The sequence below is a fragment of the Aspergillus costaricaensis genome (genome assembly GCF_003184835.1).
Source record: "Aspergillus costaricaensis CBS 115574 unplaced genomic scaffold BO79scaffold_19, whole genome shotgun sequence".
In the NCBI taxonomy this organism is placed as follows: Eukaryota; Fungi; Ascomycota; class Eurotiomycetes; order Eurotiales; family Aspergillaceae; genus Aspergillus; species Aspergillus costaricensis.
Genome location: NW_020291819.1, coordinates 187,652 through 204,636, shown reverse-complemented (window position 1 = coordinate 204,636; position 16,985 = coordinate 187,652). Strand labels below are relative to the sequence as shown.

Below are 16,985 nucleotides of genomic sequence, written 5' to 3'. Positions count from 1 at the left end.
GGTACCGGAAGCTTCGAAGCAAGGGCGCGCAAGAAGGTGAATCTTCCAGGAGAAAACTATGTCTTCAGCTCTCACACAACAACTAAGGAGGCATTCTCTGACCTGAAGATGTGCTGACACCACCTTGTGTGCGAAGAAGCCATGGATTCTGTGGCCTTTGAAACGTGCATGTCCAGTCACAAGAACCATTATCCCGTGGCACAGCGATAGATCGATCCGCCTCAGAGGGCTGGGAGGTACGGGGCAGGCAGGATGGATGAGATGGGATGCTATTGCATCCGTCATGGATATGGACAAGGACAGGCATCGCGGATATCTTGCAACGCGCATTTCACTATTCCACCGCTACCGTACTGGCGAGGACGGAGTTGCTAGCTGCATGGCTGGATTTCCTGTTAATTTGGCTCATCGGGTCGCTATAACAATTGATTGTGAGGAGTTACGTGACGCGCGCGAGAACTTGTCGACGCTGATTCTCCGGGCAGAATGATTCGACAAAGCATCTGCTGCCATTCGATCGCGCTCCCGAACGTCGACGCGGACGGCCATGGTGCTACCGTTTACCTGGCCCGATCATCAGTACACCTCAAACTCACTATACATCAATTTACGGCGAGGAATGAGGAGATTAAGACTGTTTCACGCGACCTCAATATAGATGACGCGCTTTATAATCATGTCCTGCCCTTGAACTCATACAGGCACGATCAGGTCAGCAGAAGGAAGATCGCGACGGGGCTTATGTGATAGTCGCCTGCGCACTTCGGCCTCAGCTTATTTGAGCTCCAGAGCGTTCTCCAGTCTGCTCGGACCGAAGCAGCGGAAAATAAGGCCGCTGTCTGAAAATTGCCTTGCAGCATCTTCACAACATTTGTTCCAATTACACTCAACACGTCATATTTACAGTCAGACTACCCGGTCAACAGAAAGTACGATGGAGAGTGCATTCTGCACTCGCTGGATTCATCCTCCATTGAGTATATCTCGTCGGACGAGATTTCAGTTAAATCGATATGTGTCCAGCTCCTTGCAGTACAACGACGATGACAACAAAACGTCCAGTTGCACCGCAACAGAAACCTGCTTGGTCATCATTGTTTCGCAATATGCCGGATCCTCAACTCCAAGCGAGGAGATCAGGATGATTCAGACGCTACAGTCCAGGGAACATCACTGCCAGGTATGAACTCACTTAACTCCATTTCCAAGACGAAGATTATTGACAACTACCGTAGACTGAACAGAACCAATCCTACCACCCGTGAGACCTAGCGTTGAGACGGAAAGAATACCGCCTCCAGAAAATGCGGAGCTGGCGCTAAAGCTCAGCACAGTTTCCGGTTCGGACTGGACAGCTTGGCTTTCAACCATCTGATCGTCGTCTTACCGCAGGCTCCCGGCTTTGGGGCTCTGCAAAAGACTCACGGATGATAATGAAAGAGACATCTACAATTGTACGACATTCTCGGTTCATTGACACATTCAGCAACATCTGCCGATGGGCCAGGGCCGGAGTCCGAGGTCCCAACTCACTACAAATGGACGTTCTAGCACTCAAAGGGCGGAAAAGCAGTGGTATTCAACTGATTACGATGCCTATCCCTAATACTTCGTCCTTATGAAGCCTTATCATCCGCATATCTAACGGGTTTGTGTGTGAATACGCCGTCGAATCTGAGATACTTGTCATATTATGTTTGCGTTGAAATTGTCTATATTCAAAACATTATGCTCTGGAGAACAGGTTGACACCATGGTGGCCCCTTATCGTGTGATACCTGAATCAGTGTCTGTGCCAGAAAAGGGATCCCACTTATATTCATAATGTTACGGCTATTAGTGAGATCGTGCCCAGCAGGACATCACAGGAATGGAACATCTCCGTCTCCAGAGCGCCCATCATACGAGGAATGGTCTGCCCGAGCCTGGTCCGGTCTGGCACTGTTCGTCTGAATATATGATCATGGGCCCAGAACGCTATGCCAGAAATGCACGCCGAATCAGGGCTATACTTGGCTAGAACGATACTATATACTGACTCCATGTCCGAGTCGCAGAGAGAATAGCCAGGGAGTTACTGTGGCTCCAGAGACATTCAACCACACGATTCAAGCACAAGACGATGTGTGGCATAGCACCATCGCGACCAAATGGCTCTTAACACAAACAGACGATGTATGTGCACAGCAAAATGGTCTCTATACTCAGATCTTCTTCAACAGCCGCCCGCATGTAAGCAACCGTCTACTCAATTGAGCTGTTTGGCTGCTGCGAGAGGCATGGTAACAAATTATCATCCTAAGCTCCTGTGTTCTGCTCTGAGATTCCGGACATGAAGCTGCCTGATTGGGTAGTCTACTCTTCCATCACCAACGAATGGGTTGCTGTGTCGGGCTGTTTTCCTCGGAGGGGAGATGGCGCAGGCCGTGCCTGTTGATGATGAGGCCATATTATAATCTTGGCGACTATTGCGCTGCCGTATGTGAGAGTATGGAAATGACACCGCATGCAGTGTATTCAATCGTGGGAAGAGAAATGCGGAAATCCACTATAAATGAATAATATGTCTACAAAATGCCGTTGACGGGGACCGAAGGCCAACAAGAAGTCACCCAGCATGATACTGGGTGTGCTGCGGCGCCAGCAAGCTAACACCGGCACAGCGCACTCGAGAAAGAAACTCTACATGGAGAGACACCAGAAAGCCGAGAAGAAGAGACTCGTCGTGTTCAGAGGGAGATGCTACTCGACGGGAAGAATTGCTCCGTCCAGCAGAAGCCACCATCTGTCGCACAAGAGCAATATGAAAGCTACTCAGTGTGGTCTGGTTGTGGGTCCTTTTATGTCCGCTATGTTAGTCTCAGAACTGATACCGAAAGCTCAAGCCATGAAACCATTGATGCGGTGGAATGGTAACACCAAATCAATAACAATGCAACGGGCCCTGAACAGGTACTGGATCTATACCCCGAAACATGCATGGTTGAGAGGAGAACAATGACAACTTCAGTGTGGTTTCCTTGGATATGGTGGAAGACCAAAGGTGTCAAAAGACCTAATTCAACGGGAAGGAACTCAAAAAGCTCAGGATAGATCTGGGTGTCAGCTAGACATCATATGACGTCTTTGCTGCCTACTGAAGGGTGGTATTAGGAGTCATTAGCGGCATTTGGGTGAAGACAACCGATCAAAAGTTGACCCTTGCACGATGCGGGCCGCGCTGATGCTACGGCGGGTGAACCTGGCCGTGACTCTCGGGTTTTCCCTCGTGACACAAATAGAAGTGGCGGTGGCTATTTTCGCAAGAGCCATGTGGACGTCGTGGTTATATCACTGTGCCTGAAGCTTCAACGGCATTTACCGATGTGGAAGATGTTCGACGTCCTGTCAGCCCGAGCAGTGAACAGAACACAAGAGGCATGGTGTGCACAGTGCATCTCGAAGAGGGCTGTAATGCCGGGTTACGAACAGAGAAAGAACGAAGAACTAACGAGGAACATTACACAATAACGATATTAGGAGAGCTTCTCCGAGATGCAACGAAATGGCGCATTTTTCTATGCTTCAGTTTTGCTCCTTGAATATACCGCCCAAGAAAACCCCCTGGTCAGATCCATACCGGGTGGGAACCGGGAAACGAAGAGGAGAAGTACGAGTTAGCTGTTTCGCTTAACTGCTTCCTACTTGGACTTTTACCAATGGAGCACGGAAGTAATCGCGGCAGTATCCTTGCTATTGTTCTTCCTTCAATCGACGCAGCGACCGAAGGCAATGATAGCCAGTGGGCATATATACGGGCACACCAAGGAGTTGAATCGTGTTCATGCAGCTGCCAATTAACCGAGAGCTCGCTGGGAAATTCATCGCTTGGTTACGTTGATCCTAATCAACGTCACTCAGCCGTCGGAAGCGTCGAGCACAATACCAGGCGCTTACTGTCGTGTTGTCGTTCCTCCCGTTCTGTCCTTTGACTCTCAGAGAACATATCCGTGGAGTGGCGATCTCTGTTTCTGGTATTCATCAACATCCACGCGGGACAACATGAAACACCAACAGATGAGATGAATCGAACTACGTGATCATTCTTGCCATAGTGTTGTTCTCACCGATAGAGCAAGATGAGCAAGATGCTCTGGGAAGGGTACTTCCCACCTCGTTCCATTGCTCGTCCCGCTTAATCTCGGCGTCTACTGAGCGGAATGAGCGAACGATGACCTGAAATAGTTCAAGTGTCATATAGATGGCTCCATGGATGGCGGAGCATCTGCTTTGTGTCATCAATGCTAAACGCCAGACTCACGTGGGTATGTCCGGAAACGCTCGCGAATAGAGAATATACTCGAGTGGTACAGCACCTCTATTTCTCCAAATGATCGTGACAAGTCCGAAGGGTACTTCGAATCTCTGAAATTCGCTAGTCACAAGCATCAAATTTGTGGTGGCTTTTGCGTCGGCTGCGCCGGCTGATTGCCGTTGGAACTATGTGACGATTTCAAAAGCATAACTGATAACCCTGAAAGAAGCAAGAGACACGGTCCCTATTTTCACCATCTCCAAATTGTGTTACATATGCAGAAGACATAACTTATTAGGAAGATGCAAACTCGCTATGCCTTCCGGTATGGTTGATCTGTTGGGCTGCGCTACCCAATATGACGGTTGCAAACCTACTGCAGATAGCTTTGCTTGCACGTTGCACTGGATGAAGCATACAGACAGTTCATTTTCTGCCCCTCTCCAGGAACCGAAGCCGGACTTGACGACAAAGGACTGGGACGAAGATCCACAAAGGATTACTCCAATCAATCGGGTTCTCTATTCGCGATTGACGGGTCCTAAAAAGCAGAAGGCGACCATGATTGTTCGCACATATCCGGATATCATCGAATCACCTCTTGTCAGTGGACAAGCTGCTAGTGTGGAATGCAGTGTGAATTTACTCTTCATTTACCTCGCCTCAGACGTGAAGAGAAGTTTGAAGGGCTTTCAGTTTCATCTCCCATAATGAGACCGATATTACAAATGCCCTCAGACTCGGCGATGCTGGGAAAATATCGGTGGTGCGATAAATTTACACCTATTCGAATATATAACGAAGCTGAACAGAAGGAGAAAGACCAGCCAAGGGATGCTGGAGCTCACAGGCTTAGAAATATTCGTCTCTCTCGGGAGCCTTGAAAAACGAAGCGACGGAGAAGGAACAGAAAATATGATCTAAGCATCAACTCGGTCGGTCAGTCACGATCTTCCATGAGGACTCATTGGATAATCTCAAAAAGAGGAAAAAGAAATTGCAGCCGACCATAATGGTCTCGGCTTTGTCCCAAATGGACAGCGACATGGAAGATGCCGAGTGGAGAGGCGAAAGGTTGACAGAAAAGCCGTGGAATTTGACAGATGTTCCATCTCTTTCCAGAACTTGATAGAGAACGTGATGAGAAGAAAATGAACAGTGTCTTCAGTCAGACACCCAATCGAAACCGAGAGATTTATTGGAGACTGATTGATTGATATCAAATCGGAAGAAACTGCACACAGTGGGACGTCTCAAGGTTGATTACAAGATGAGACTGATATGGACGGCACTGAATGAAAAGAGAAAAATCAGCAAAGGGAGGTGCAACCCGTTGACCAAAAATCATGTGGTGGTCTATCCTTCATTCATAACAGGCGACAACCCCAGATAGATATCCAGACGCTCATTAATTTGTTTCGAATCACTGCGGTTGATTGGGGTCATTCGTCAGGTGATGGTTGTTGAAAAAGGCTAAATATAGGAGAAAGACCGCCAAGGGAGGTTGAACCTGACGACCAAAACTCCCTAGTGGACATCTTCGACTCATAACTGCCATCAATCGAACCATGTCGGCCATGTGATTCAAACTGCCGATCGGCCTCCGACACACTGCTATCCTGATATGTCGGTTCAATTTCAACTCCATGGGATAAAGATCATCAAGGACATCGAGAATGGGAGCGCCTGCATTAAAAGGTGCTGGGAAAACATCTTTAGGATGGAGGGGGGATGGAGATGAAAAGCACCGACACAGTCATGACAGGAATTCAAATGGGGAGAAAGTGACAGGTGTTTCTGATACACATAACATCTCATCCCAGACATGTCTTCCACACCGAACATGGGTTCTTTCTAAAGGATTATGAGATGATGGCGATGTTTGTCTTCCCTGCTTGATAATGCCCCACAGAATGGGGAATGCGAGAGTCAGGAAGCAACATAGACTGCGTGCCTACTTTTTCTCCATGGTAGGCGAAATCGATACTGATGGAAAGGAGGATTAAAGGAATGAAGAATGTGGATGAGGAATGTTGCGAAAGCCAAGCGAGATCAGCTTCAAGATTGGCAACAATGAGAGAGTGACAACAGTCATGAGGAGAAGAAACAGCCCTTCACGGTCTGCAAAATAAGGGTCTTCAGAAGAAACTGCGAAAGGGACACCAGCCTCAACCATCAACTTATACTCCAACCAGCAAAAAGAAGAGATGATACCTAGCATCATGACGATGACCAGCAGATGCTCTGGATTCTCCTCTCTTGAATCGTGGTGAATATGGCTTTACTGCAAACAAATTTCTCATCTGGGCCTACGACTTTAGACATTTTGCAAGTATCGGTCTATCAACAGGCGCATACAGCAAGTAAGACTGTCCTGTTCGTGACACTGGGCCCCAATCGAAAATACAAACATCCTCCCAGGGACCGTGGACAAAGTCGGAGACACGGGCGGCAAAGACCCCCACAACTATGCCTTCGACGGAGGAGCGATAGGTAAGGTCACGGACAACGAAGTACGGGCGGCGCTGAACGCTCAGTTCCGCGCTATCGGTAAGGGAAAAGTACCAGCGTACGAGATCCGAGAGATTCGGCAGAAAGCCTGCGGCAGTGCGAATCAGCAGCCGGAAACGTCTATTTACACCGATCACAACGTCACGGTCCCATTCACAGCAGTGATGTCCTCCACACGCGCGAGTCTATCCTCTCTGTTGTTAATGTGTCCTCAATCTGGTATCCTTGCGGAATCGACATTCAGGTGTACCTAAATGTGATTCATTGGATAGGGTCAGATGCTCGAGTACCAGGCTACAAGGTCCTTGACCTGTGCCGAAGAAAGAGATGGATCGGGCAGGTTAATGTTACCTTTGCTATACCCAGATAAAGGTCAGTCTGCTGCATCCTGGTCGGCTCGCTGGGGTAATGAGCCGGAGGGATATTTCATTTGTAGCCATGGCTACTTACATCGCTGAGATTTTGGGCTAGCGACTCGTTTGCATTAAATTTCTGGCTGTGGCGAGGATGGGATTGAGGAGATATCTTTCGGACTATGTGGTCACTTTATTATTGGTCTGGGAGTACGGTGTTAGAAGAGACTATGGACTTGGTTGTGAATAAGATGGTCGGTGCGATGGGTTGAACTATCGATCAGGGATACTCACTGCACTTCAGTGGCGGTCTGGCTTATTATGACCATATCTATTCCCCTTACAGGGACGGATCATGACAGCTGTAATCCATCTTATCCTGACGTACATTCATCGCACTCACACATATTTGGAATAAAGGAAATAACAGAATATTTCAATGGTTCATCTATGTATATACCTATCGTGTACTCGATCATCATAGCTACCAATCATACTTTCTATATAGAATCTTCACCACCCAACTTGCCCCCTCAACCAAAAATACACAAGTTGTAAGTAGTATGTAGTAATGGGATAAGATCAACACCTCCCCCGATAAACATCCACCATCTCCCCCCTCACCCTCCTCGCCAATGGCCACGCCCTACCCAACACCTGCAACGCCCCAACACCCAACTCAATCCTCGCTTTGAGCGACTGTTCCCTCCCTACCCCCGTCTCATCCTCATGCTTTATCGCTAGCGATGAGGGAGGTCCACCCGCTAACGCAGCGACATGGACCACGGCCGCGATGGCGAGACCACAGGTGAAGAACGGCGTTCGGGAGAGGACGGTACTAGGCAGTGTGGCTAGGTTCGAGAGGAGGTCTGCGGCGCGGAGAAGTTTCTGGGAGTGGGTGTTGGAGGCGGGGGAGTCGTGGTGGGGGATGTGGGCTGTTGTTGTGGATAGGGGGAGGGATTGTAGGGTGCGGAGACGGGTGCAGGATGATGATGTTGTCGTTGAGGATGAGGAGGAGGCGAGGGTGCTGGTAGTGGTTGTTGGGTGGTAGGAGGAGAGGCGGATGGTGGAGTGTGGGTGGTGGAGGTAGATTAGGCTTCTATTTTTGCTGTTTAGCCTCGTCTTTTAGTGTGTTGGATTGGGTGGGGAGATGGGGATGACATACAGGTATGTTATCATTAGTGTTTGAAAGACCATTTCGTCGACGGTGGCGGTGTCATGTTCTGGGAGGGATGAGGGGAGGCGCATTAGGGAGGTGGCGAGACGGGCGTCTAATGTCTCCGTTTGGAGTTCGGTGTCTGGGTCGAGGGATTGTGTGACTTGCAGGACGGCGCGGAGGTCTTGCGTTGCGAGGATGCGGTGGGTGAAGGGGGAGATGTGGTGGAGGTCAAAATTGGGGAGAGTGGTGAGGGTGGCGGATGGTTTGGGGGGTTTGAGTTGCTGGTGGAATGTTAGTTTGAATACAATCGTTGGTTGGTTCACTGGTTATGTGGGGATGGCTTTACCTCGAAATTGTACGCCTTCTCGTCGCAAGGTAGCTGCATTTCGTCGTTGATCCATTTGTAGCTGGGCAGGATGGGCCCGCCGCCAAATGCGGATATGAGCCCTTCCACGACGACGAGTTCCCAGTAGGTGCGTCGCCAGCTTTCTTCGAGGATGGGACTGCCGCGGGAGTGGCTACGTGCGAACGAGGGACTGGTCATGTCGAGGTGGCATGCTAATTGGATCGCCTCTTTGAGGAGTTTCCGGGCGGTCTCTTCATGTCCGTAAGAGTGCTCGAGGATGGCGAGGAGGAGTAGTCCCTGGACTCTGAATCCGTCGTTTGGGGCGGAAAGGGCCGTGTAGGCGGGTGCTCGGAAGGCGTCGCTGAATCCAGGCTGGGGATAGTAGTGGCTGCCGATGTAGCGCATGATATGCGTGATGTATGCTGGGATGTGCTGGCAGAGTGACGAAGCAAGACTGCGCCTCGGCAGGAGGATGGGATGCGAGCGATGAAAGTGGTGGTAGTAGAGCTGGATCATGGCATCGTGGGCGAGAGGTTCAGACTCGGCCACTGCGGGTGTGTATGCTGGTGGCGATGGAGGCAGGTCCTGGATAGGATCGGAGTGTACATCGTTGAGGTCGATGTTGGGGTCCAGGCTGAGGAACTCTGGCTGGGTTGGTTAGTATGACGTTCGTGTTAGTGGATTGAGAGGCATACATCTAGGTCAATGGTGTTGTTGAGCCAAGTGGTAAAGTCTGGTAGGAGATCGACATCGCCCGGGGGTGGATCAGGACTAGATCTATTCCGCAAGCCGCGCCGTGAACGAACATAGCGACAGTCACTGTTACTATTGTGGCAGCGAGTGCAGATGGGCATGCGAGCGTCGCATTTGACATGGCGACGACGACAAGGTATACAAGCGAGGGGAGAGGGTCGGTGGTCGGCCATGATGGTGATTGTGTATGCACGAGCCAAGTGCAGGGTAAAGGGAGGCCATTGAAGGATATACTATTTACAATGTATGGAGGATTGGTGGCATGGAATGATCGGACTCCATCGAGGCTGATTCCCGAGTTCTGGAATCAGGCCTGCATGCCGAGATCCCCGAGGTTCGGGGACCATCACCAGCCCTGATCATTTGCAGACTTCGCCTAGGAGTATGTATGCTGGCAGTGACATTTCGATCGACTCAGCATGTAGTCAGTGATATTATTCGATAATCCCCAGTGAATCTGCATGATGTGAACACGGCTACATCGTACCAGCTAGCCACTGCCAGGGACAAACCATACAGAACTCGAGGGGTTCGCCCGAGCAAGGCCTAGTGTGGAGAGGCCGCTGCAAGATACGGCGGGTCGCCGGTGTACGTTTAGTGGAACAGAGGTGTATTTATTTGATGCAGGTGTTCCCCGACTGAAGGAAAGGACCCGAGAAACCGGATCAGCCGCCTAAACCCGGTGTGTTGGGATGTCACTCATCACACCATCACCTTGTCGATCGACATAGTGTTTGGGGTGTTGGTTGGCTGCAGGCACTGGCGGAGATGTTCGCTGGGTGGTTCCCGATATGCATGTTCTCGGGCTTCACTTGACTAACCCTCGACAGGCACATCTAATCAATGCATTTCCTCCACAATTAATTGTCGGCGAGGTGGTCCGGTGCCACAGTGACACAAGCAAATTAACTTCCTACCCGGTCGGCGACTATCGACGGCGTCTATTCTAGACTCCTTCTTCTCCCCCCTTGGAATCATGTGGGGGAGTGGCTCCGGGTCCCCGTCTGTTTAAATGAGGATCCCGAATCCGGGTCCCTGGACAATCCCCGACTGGCATTGAAATGGTCCCCGACGCCGCGTGGCCGTTGCCAATCATGACTGGTGTGACAATGTCACGGTCACAGCGCAATGCCTTGATGCCCGGAAGTATCTGCAGTAGTCCTCTGCAATCTAATCATCATTAGTACGAGGGGGTGGCTGACTGGCGGGGAATGGAAATGTGGAAATGTGATCCCAGTCGCCGGTCGCAGCTTCATCATCGGAAGAGCCCGCCCGGGATCCCCGTCTGGCTGGGATTGAAGTACATTGTATGGAGTACACTCGGCATTCAATATGTGTTTACTGTATAGTTTGTATAGTATTAGGGTGAAGAATAATGATGAATCCCTGTGACCTGACTGACCCTCTTGCTGACTGATCCCATCTCCACTGGCACTGACGTCTTGGTGTGTCAGTCAGGGTTGCTGCTCAGTCCTTTCCTCCTCCGCAGCACTACTGCAGCTTCACTGCATCACCACCACCTTCCTATCCCAACAAGGAACGTCTTCCCCGAAGTCCGCCTCACTATTGTTGGTCACACCCTTCGTACTCCAATATGATCACTCACATCGTCCAATTTCAGTTCAAAGCCTCTCTCGCCCCCGAAAAGGTCCAGGAGGTGAGTCAGCATCCCTTACGTCATCTTCAATCCACATCACCGTCACCAATGGACTGACTGGTTTCTGGCTAGACATGCGCTCATCTCGTTTCCCTGAAAGACAAGTGTCTACATCCTACCACTGAGCAGCCATACATCAAGTCATTCAAGGCGGGAAAGCAGGATTCGCCGGAGGGTAACCATGTAGGTCATCTCTGCCGAAGTCGTTGCATTGCATGAGATCGACCCTAATAAACGGAGTAGAATGGAATCACCCATGTCTTCGTCATGGAGTTTGAGTCCGATCAGGACAGAGAGTATTATCTCACCAAAGACCCTGCGCATCTAGGCTTCATCAAGACCCTGGACGGTCTGATCGAAAAGTCCCAGGTGGTCGACTTCACTGAAGGGGTCTTCTAACCCTTCCGCGGACATGAAGCCCTCAAATATACTAAACCGGTATGAATACGCAAGAATAGAGACGAATACTTGAATGTACATATGATTCAGCAAGCGAAGAAATCAACTTTTAGGGGTGTCCTGAATCTGTTCGATTTTCCGACCGTCGCGTCGCCGCCAGCATTGCCGATATGGATATCTCTAATCCAGCCTCTCCTCCGGCGTAAGGATCCAGCTAGGCAAACACAAAGCCGCAGTCACCGTGGCAAAAACTAGATCATTAGCGAATGTCCGCACAGGGAGAGATATACTCACCTGGAATGAACTGATATCCGTACTGCAGACTCGATCGGACAACCGCCTGCATACCCTCCGGCAGCGTATCGACATAGCGTGCGTCACTCAGAACCTGGCGGGCAATCTACTTCTGTTAGACTGCGACAAATCACTACACTGCACAACATACTTCCGGAGTCCTCTGCCCAAACTTTCCGGCAATATCCCGCATAAATCCCATCCGCACCAGCAACGGTGCGATGGATCCGCCAAGAATTACCCCCAACTGTTGGCTGAGATAGTATGCCCCTACACACGAGGCCATGTCTTCCGCTGGAGCACGGCCGGTCATGCCAATAAATTCGCCTGATATTATTATGCCGATGGGTGTACTCATCGGAATTACAAGGAGCGTTTCCCAAACGGGGCGGTCGAAATGCCACGAGAAGAATAGCAGCGTGGATGCAACTAAGCTGATCGCGGCGGAACCGAGGCTCATATTCTTATACCGTTTCGTTCTAAAGAATCAGCATAAGCACCCGGAGAAGTATACTGTGACTGACCGTTTGATGGAGAACCCTGAAATGATCGAGCCCATCGCCAGAGCCATGGTGCTCAGAACGAGGAAGAAGGTTGCCCCTTCCTCCTGCATTTGCCTCACTTGTGTCAGGTATTGCGTGATGGTGGTAGTGACCTTGGCTTGTCAGTATATTGTGCAGCAACAGCATTGTTGCAACCTACTCCGCATCGTCCGCTAAACAACACTACTTGCACCAACCAATACTGTCCGACGCCCTTGGTGACCAGTCGCAACGGTACCAGGGGCTTTGTTGCCCATAGACATTCATGGCAGACAAAAGCCACGGTAGCTAATGCGCACACCCCAAGCAGAGCGTACACTGTGGAGAGCTTTCCGTCAAGTGTTCCAGCTGTCGTCAAAGCTAATAGTAGGGTAAAAACCGCGGCTGCGAAACTGAAAATGCCAAAATAATCCAGACTTCTCAGCTTTTCCATCTTGGATGTCTCCGCGGCGGGAGTGGCTGCCCGAGACTTTGTAGGGAACTGCACCCGCGATAGAAACAGACACAGAACAATAAGAGGTAGCCGACCGGTGAAAGCCCTGTGCTATTAGCCGTATCCAATGAATTTGACGGATTTCCTTACCATCTCCAACCTAGTGAGTTCACTATAACACGCCCCAGCGGAGCTCCGACACCCCTCCCGAGCATGTTCACGACGTTGGTGTAGCTGCGCAGTAATGCGACCTCACTGGGCGCCGCCAGATCTATACACATTAGCTTCCTCGTGAAATGATGGCGGCACAGCGTCGCACCAGTTATAATGATGGAAATCATGACCACCATGCCAGACGATCCCACACCGCTGATAATCCGTCCAGCTATCAATTGGTTCATTGAATTGCTGAGAGAGCTGCTCGAGTCAGCGACATAACGATCGAGTCAGTTAGAGTCCACCGACCTGATCAGGCAGCCAAGAGCGAAGACAAGGTATCCGAGAAGCATCGATCTCTGGCGCCCCAAGGTATCTGCGAGGGTGCCGTACTGCATCCGTCAGAACCGGACACTTTCATTGCCGACTTATCGTACTTACCACCGGCAAGGCAATGCAATAGCCCAAATTGTATCCCGTCACCAGCCATGATGCTTTCGATAGCTCATGGAACTCGGACGCAATGATATCGTAAGTCGCAATGACGAGAGATTCATCTGTGCTGGCCAGGAAGGCACCTATTTGTGTCAGCGATTGCTTAATCCAGGCAGTGGGCAGGAATACCTAGGTATGCGATGAAGATGGCCAGTCCGGTACCCCGAGAAATGCTCCCAGTTGTCTCATTATTCTCCCGATCGGATAAATTCCCGTCTTCGGGACGTGGAAGTAACCGAGTAGTCTCATCAGAAGCCATAAATGTCAACAGTGAATTGGACGTAGACCAGACGAACAATTGAAGTGGGATGAGAAGAAGTAAAGAAATGGAACAGATAAGCCGAGCTTATCAGGCAGCATCAGTCCGAGTGCCTTATCGGCAGCTAGACCTTGATGTGACTCATCAGAAAACATCCTTGTTAAGTAACTGTTGGTTAACGAGGGGAGGTTGTCTATGCTATGCTGGGGAAAGGATTCGACTAAAGGCAGGTTACCCCGCTAGCACGCGATCGGCGATAGGCTTGATGCTATCTCGGCCGACGAGCAGATGTCGATTGTATAAATAGAGGTAGGCTGTTGCCGCCGCTAGTTAGTCTCAGGAAGAGACTAGAAAGCTGTTCCTGGGCTGGATCTTTAGTTATTCATTAGCGTACCATGGCCTAGTCAACCAGGGGAAAGCCATGTGTCGGCTGTCTACCACTATCCTCTGTCCTTAGCGTACTCCTGCTCAAGCATCAGACTAATATATTCCTCGTGGTTCTACAGATTGGACCCTGCATCCTAGTAGATTCCCTGATACCTAACAACGATCTCGAAAGAATCTCCGTTTCTCGTAGACGTCGAATTTGGATCACCCCTGTTATCGAAACAACGTTTGCAGGCATATGCAGGCTCTGTCAATTACTTAATGTGAGTATAAATCTCCTACAGAACCCTACTATCTTGAGGGTGATATTTGTCAACTCTGTGGTGCAGCTTCGGCGAAACAGCTCTTGTGCTATTAACGATCGCAGGTCCTTGAGAAAAAACAAAAGTTCTGGTGGAGCTATACATTCTATTTGCATGTAATATAGAGTTTCTAATCGCCCGTGGTTCCAGCCTTTGAAAGTGGTTACAACTTGGAAGGGTATTGTTCTGGCCTCGGGACTTTGTAATGTCCGAGATCTGGCACCCGCTGTTGGTCAATCTCGGGTTTTACTACAACCCGAAGGTTCTTATATACAGTCTCAGCTCTGCCGTATATCGACTCATGGTCAAAGTCAGTACAGACTATACTTCTCACCATGTCCCGATTACTCGTACATGCTACAAGCATACGAAAACCCTTCTCCCCACTCACTTTCCTCAAACCACGCCACTCCCCTTCATCCCGCACTATCTCCACCATAAGAAAGCCCGCCCCGATAGCAATAGTCGGCGGTGGCCCATGCGGACTAACATTCGCACGCCTCCTCGAGACAGCTGGTATCGACTACGTCGTATTCGAACGCGATACCTCGCCAGAAAACGCCCTGCAATTCCAGGGTGGCACACTCGACCTCCACGGGGACACAGGCCAAGAAGCACTGCGGCGCGCAGGCCTAATTGAAGAGTTCGAGAAGCTGGCCCGTCGAGATGCAACGACTGTGATAGTGCAAGATTTCCGTGGCAATTTGCGCAAGAGATTTGGTGAAGGTCGCGATGCCCCTGAAATTGACCGCTTGCAGCTGCGACAGTTGCTGCTGAAATCGTTACCGGCGCATCGCATCCGCTGGGCCAGTGCACTCCAGGGGGTGGAACGGACCGGTAAGATCGGTCATGGGCATGGCGCAGACTGCACACTGCAATTTGCCGACGGTTCAACGGAAAGTGGCTTCAGACTAGTTGTTGGCGCTGACGGTGCGTGGAGTAGGGTCCGTCCACTGGTATGTAGCCTTCCATCCCCTGTCTTCATCACATCAACTGACATATCATACTAGATAACTCCCGCACAACCACAATACACTGGAAGGATGTTCATCGAAGGTCGCATATCACCAGGCAACCCACAGTACGCAGCAGCACATGAAATGGTAGGCGCTGGCAACTCTCTCTCCATGACCCGGAGTTGCACCCTGTGCATACAACAGATGTCCGACCGCTCCTACCGCGTCTACATGGGTCTTGAAGTCCCGTCTACATTTACTAAACCTGGAGGCGAAGCCGACATAACCAACCCCGAGAAAGCGCGCGCCGCAGTACTGAAGTATTACGCTGACTGGGCGCCGCACCTCCGTGCCTTCGCCGAAGCAGCAGAGGGTCCCTGGCGTCCGTGGCCACTGCACCGAGTTGACCCGGACATTCTCCTCGACGGAAGTCCGAACTGGACGCGAGTCCCTGGAGTCACGCTGCTCGGAGACGCAGCGCACCTGGCGACGCCGAATGGCGACGGGGTCAATATTGCCATGTATGATGCGTTGGTATTGTTCGACGCCCTCGTGGCTGAGCTGAAGAAGAAAAAGAGCAATGCTCAACAGGAACATGAAGACGCAGAAGCTATAGAACGCGCTATTGCTACCTACGAAGCGGACATGCGTGCCCGCGGACGAGCGCATATTGTGGACTCGATAGAGGTCGAGGATATGATGTTTGCGGAGGATGGAGCGGCGCGTATGCATGCGATGATTAACCAGGTTGAGGCCCACACATAGGCTCGCCTACACCTTATGATAATCACTGGATAGTACATAGACATAGCCATATAGCCATATACTTTAATTCAACTATGCAAAGCTTCGCAATACCAAACCCGTCGATTCCTGCCCCGCACACCCGATATAGTAAAGTAAGCAACCTACTAACCGTACCCCACTAAGAGCCAATATTCCTCGGGAATATTCTCCTTTCTTCATCCCCACCCCCCTCATTCCCCTCACCACACACCATCATCACCACATCACATCCCTCTTCCAACCAACTACATCCATCACCTCAAAGCAACCTCTTAGTCTCAAGAAAAACCACCAAAATGACCACAGACGGATATACCACCCTATCAGAAACAATAACAACCTACTTCACCTCCATCGACGCCGGCGACCTCCCGACCACCATGTCGCTCTTCTCCCCCACCGCAACCTTCACCGTGGTCACGGCAGGCAACGTAACCTTCACAGGCCGGGATGCTATCCAGGCCATGCTGGATGACTTCATCACCCAGTCTACCTCAATGGAGCACCGGGTGATGAGCATGATTGTTGATGAGAAGGCGGGGAAAGTCGCCACGCAGCAGCGGTATATTGGGATTCCGGAGGATGGGATGCAGAGAGATATGCTTAATTGTAATTTCTTTGATGTGGACGATGAGGGGAGGATTGAGAAGGTCGTGGTTTGGATGGGTGGGGGGAGTCCGTTGGGGTAGATTGTTTTGGTTGGTGGTGTTTGCTGCGAAGATTAATTAAATCTAATCGTTGGTTACTGAAGGGTAATGCCTGGGCTGGATGGGAAGCGAGAGGAAATTGCTTAAGATATTGTAAACTACCTACTACGAAGTTGAAGGATCAAGGGACTGTAGTAGCTATCGCTTTGATCAGGCCGTGGACGCCCCACAGAAGATGATTCGCTGATCGTGTCTA

General features: G+C 50.5%; 7 protein-coding genes across 7 annotated transcripts; 5 read left to right on the top strand and 2 right to left on the bottom strand.

The window, feature by feature from the left end:
- Positions 1-934: 934 nt before the first annotated feature.
- On the top strand, positions 935-1,431 carry BO79DRAFT_255961 (uncharacterized protein; the record flags this gene model as incomplete). Its single annotated transcript, XM_025686168.1, has 3 exons — positions 935-1,180; positions 1,236-1,261; positions 1,335-1,431. 3 exons carry the CDS (start codon positions 935-937, stop codon positions 1,429-1,431), a joined length of 369 nt encoding a protein of 122 aa, XP_025538630.1.
- Positions 1,432-4,240: 2,809 nt separating this feature from the next.
- BO79DRAFT_218580 (uncharacterized protein) lies at positions 4,241-5,005 on the top strand (the record flags this gene model as incomplete). Its single annotated transcript, XM_025683421.1, has 2 exons — positions 4,241-4,304; positions 4,593-5,005. The coding sequence occupies 2 exons, from the start codon at positions 4,241-4,243 to the stop codon at positions 5,003-5,005; spliced, it is 477 nt and encodes a 158-aa protein (XP_025538629.1).
- A 2,735-nt stretch (positions 5,006-7,740) lies between these two features.
- Positions 7,741-9,589, bottom strand: BO79DRAFT_174683 (Zn(II)2Cys6 transcription factor; the record flags this gene model as incomplete). Its single annotated transcript, XM_025679755.1, has 4 exons — positions 7,741-8,257; positions 8,324-8,598; positions 8,664-9,311; positions 9,359-9,589. The coding sequence occupies 4 exons, from the start codon at positions 9,587-9,589 to the stop codon at positions 7,741-7,743; spliced, it is 1,671 nt and encodes a 556-aa protein (XP_025538628.1).
- Positions 9,590-11,010: 1,421 nt separating this feature from the next.
- BO79DRAFT_229284 (Dabb family protein) lies at positions 11,011-11,472 on the top strand (the record flags this gene model as incomplete). Its single annotated transcript, XM_025684027.1, has 3 exons — positions 11,011-11,073; positions 11,146-11,256; positions 11,317-11,472. The coding sequence occupies 3 exons, from the start codon at positions 11,011-11,013 to the stop codon at positions 11,470-11,472; spliced, it is 330 nt and encodes a 109-aa protein (XP_025538627.1).
- Positions 11,473-11,652: 180 nt separating this feature from the next.
- Positions 11,653-13,651, bottom strand: BO79DRAFT_196415 (MFS transporter; the record flags this gene model as incomplete). The annotated part of the gene is made up of 10 exons (XM_025681203.1): positions 11,653-11,723; positions 11,767-11,872; positions 11,918-12,245; positions 12,291-12,421; positions 12,469-12,847; positions 12,892-13,012; positions 13,061-13,158; positions 13,207-13,289; positions 13,339-13,475; positions 13,522-13,651. 10 exons carry the CDS (start codon positions 13,649-13,651, stop codon positions 11,653-11,655), a joined length of 1,584 nt encoding a protein of 527 aa, XP_025538626.1.
- A 1,024-nt stretch (positions 13,652-14,675) lies between these two features.
- BO79DRAFT_267218 (FAD-dependent oxidoreductase) lies at positions 14,676-16,061 on the top strand (the record flags this gene model as incomplete). The annotated part of the gene is made up of 2 exons (XM_025687033.1): positions 14,676-15,296; positions 15,351-16,061. 2 exons carry the CDS (start codon positions 14,676-14,678, stop codon positions 16,059-16,061), a joined length of 1,332 nt encoding a protein of 443 aa, XP_025538625.1.
- Positions 16,062-16,286: 225 nt separating this feature from the next.
- Positions 16,287-16,822, top strand: BO79DRAFT_209520 (nuclear transport factor 2 family protein). Its single transcript, XM_025682615.1, has one exon. It carries the CDS (start codon positions 16,379-16,381, stop codon positions 16,769-16,771), a length of 393 nt encoding a protein of 130 aa, XP_025538624.1. The 5' UTR covers positions 16,287-16,378; the 3' UTR covers positions 16,772-16,822.
- The last annotated feature ends 163 nt before the right edge of the window (positions 16,823-16,985 follow it).

Coding starts and splice junctions, on each gene's coding strand:
- BO79DRAFT_209520 (XM_025682615.1), top strand. CDS start 16,379: ATGACCACAGACGGATATACCACCCTATCAGAAACAATAACAACCTAC.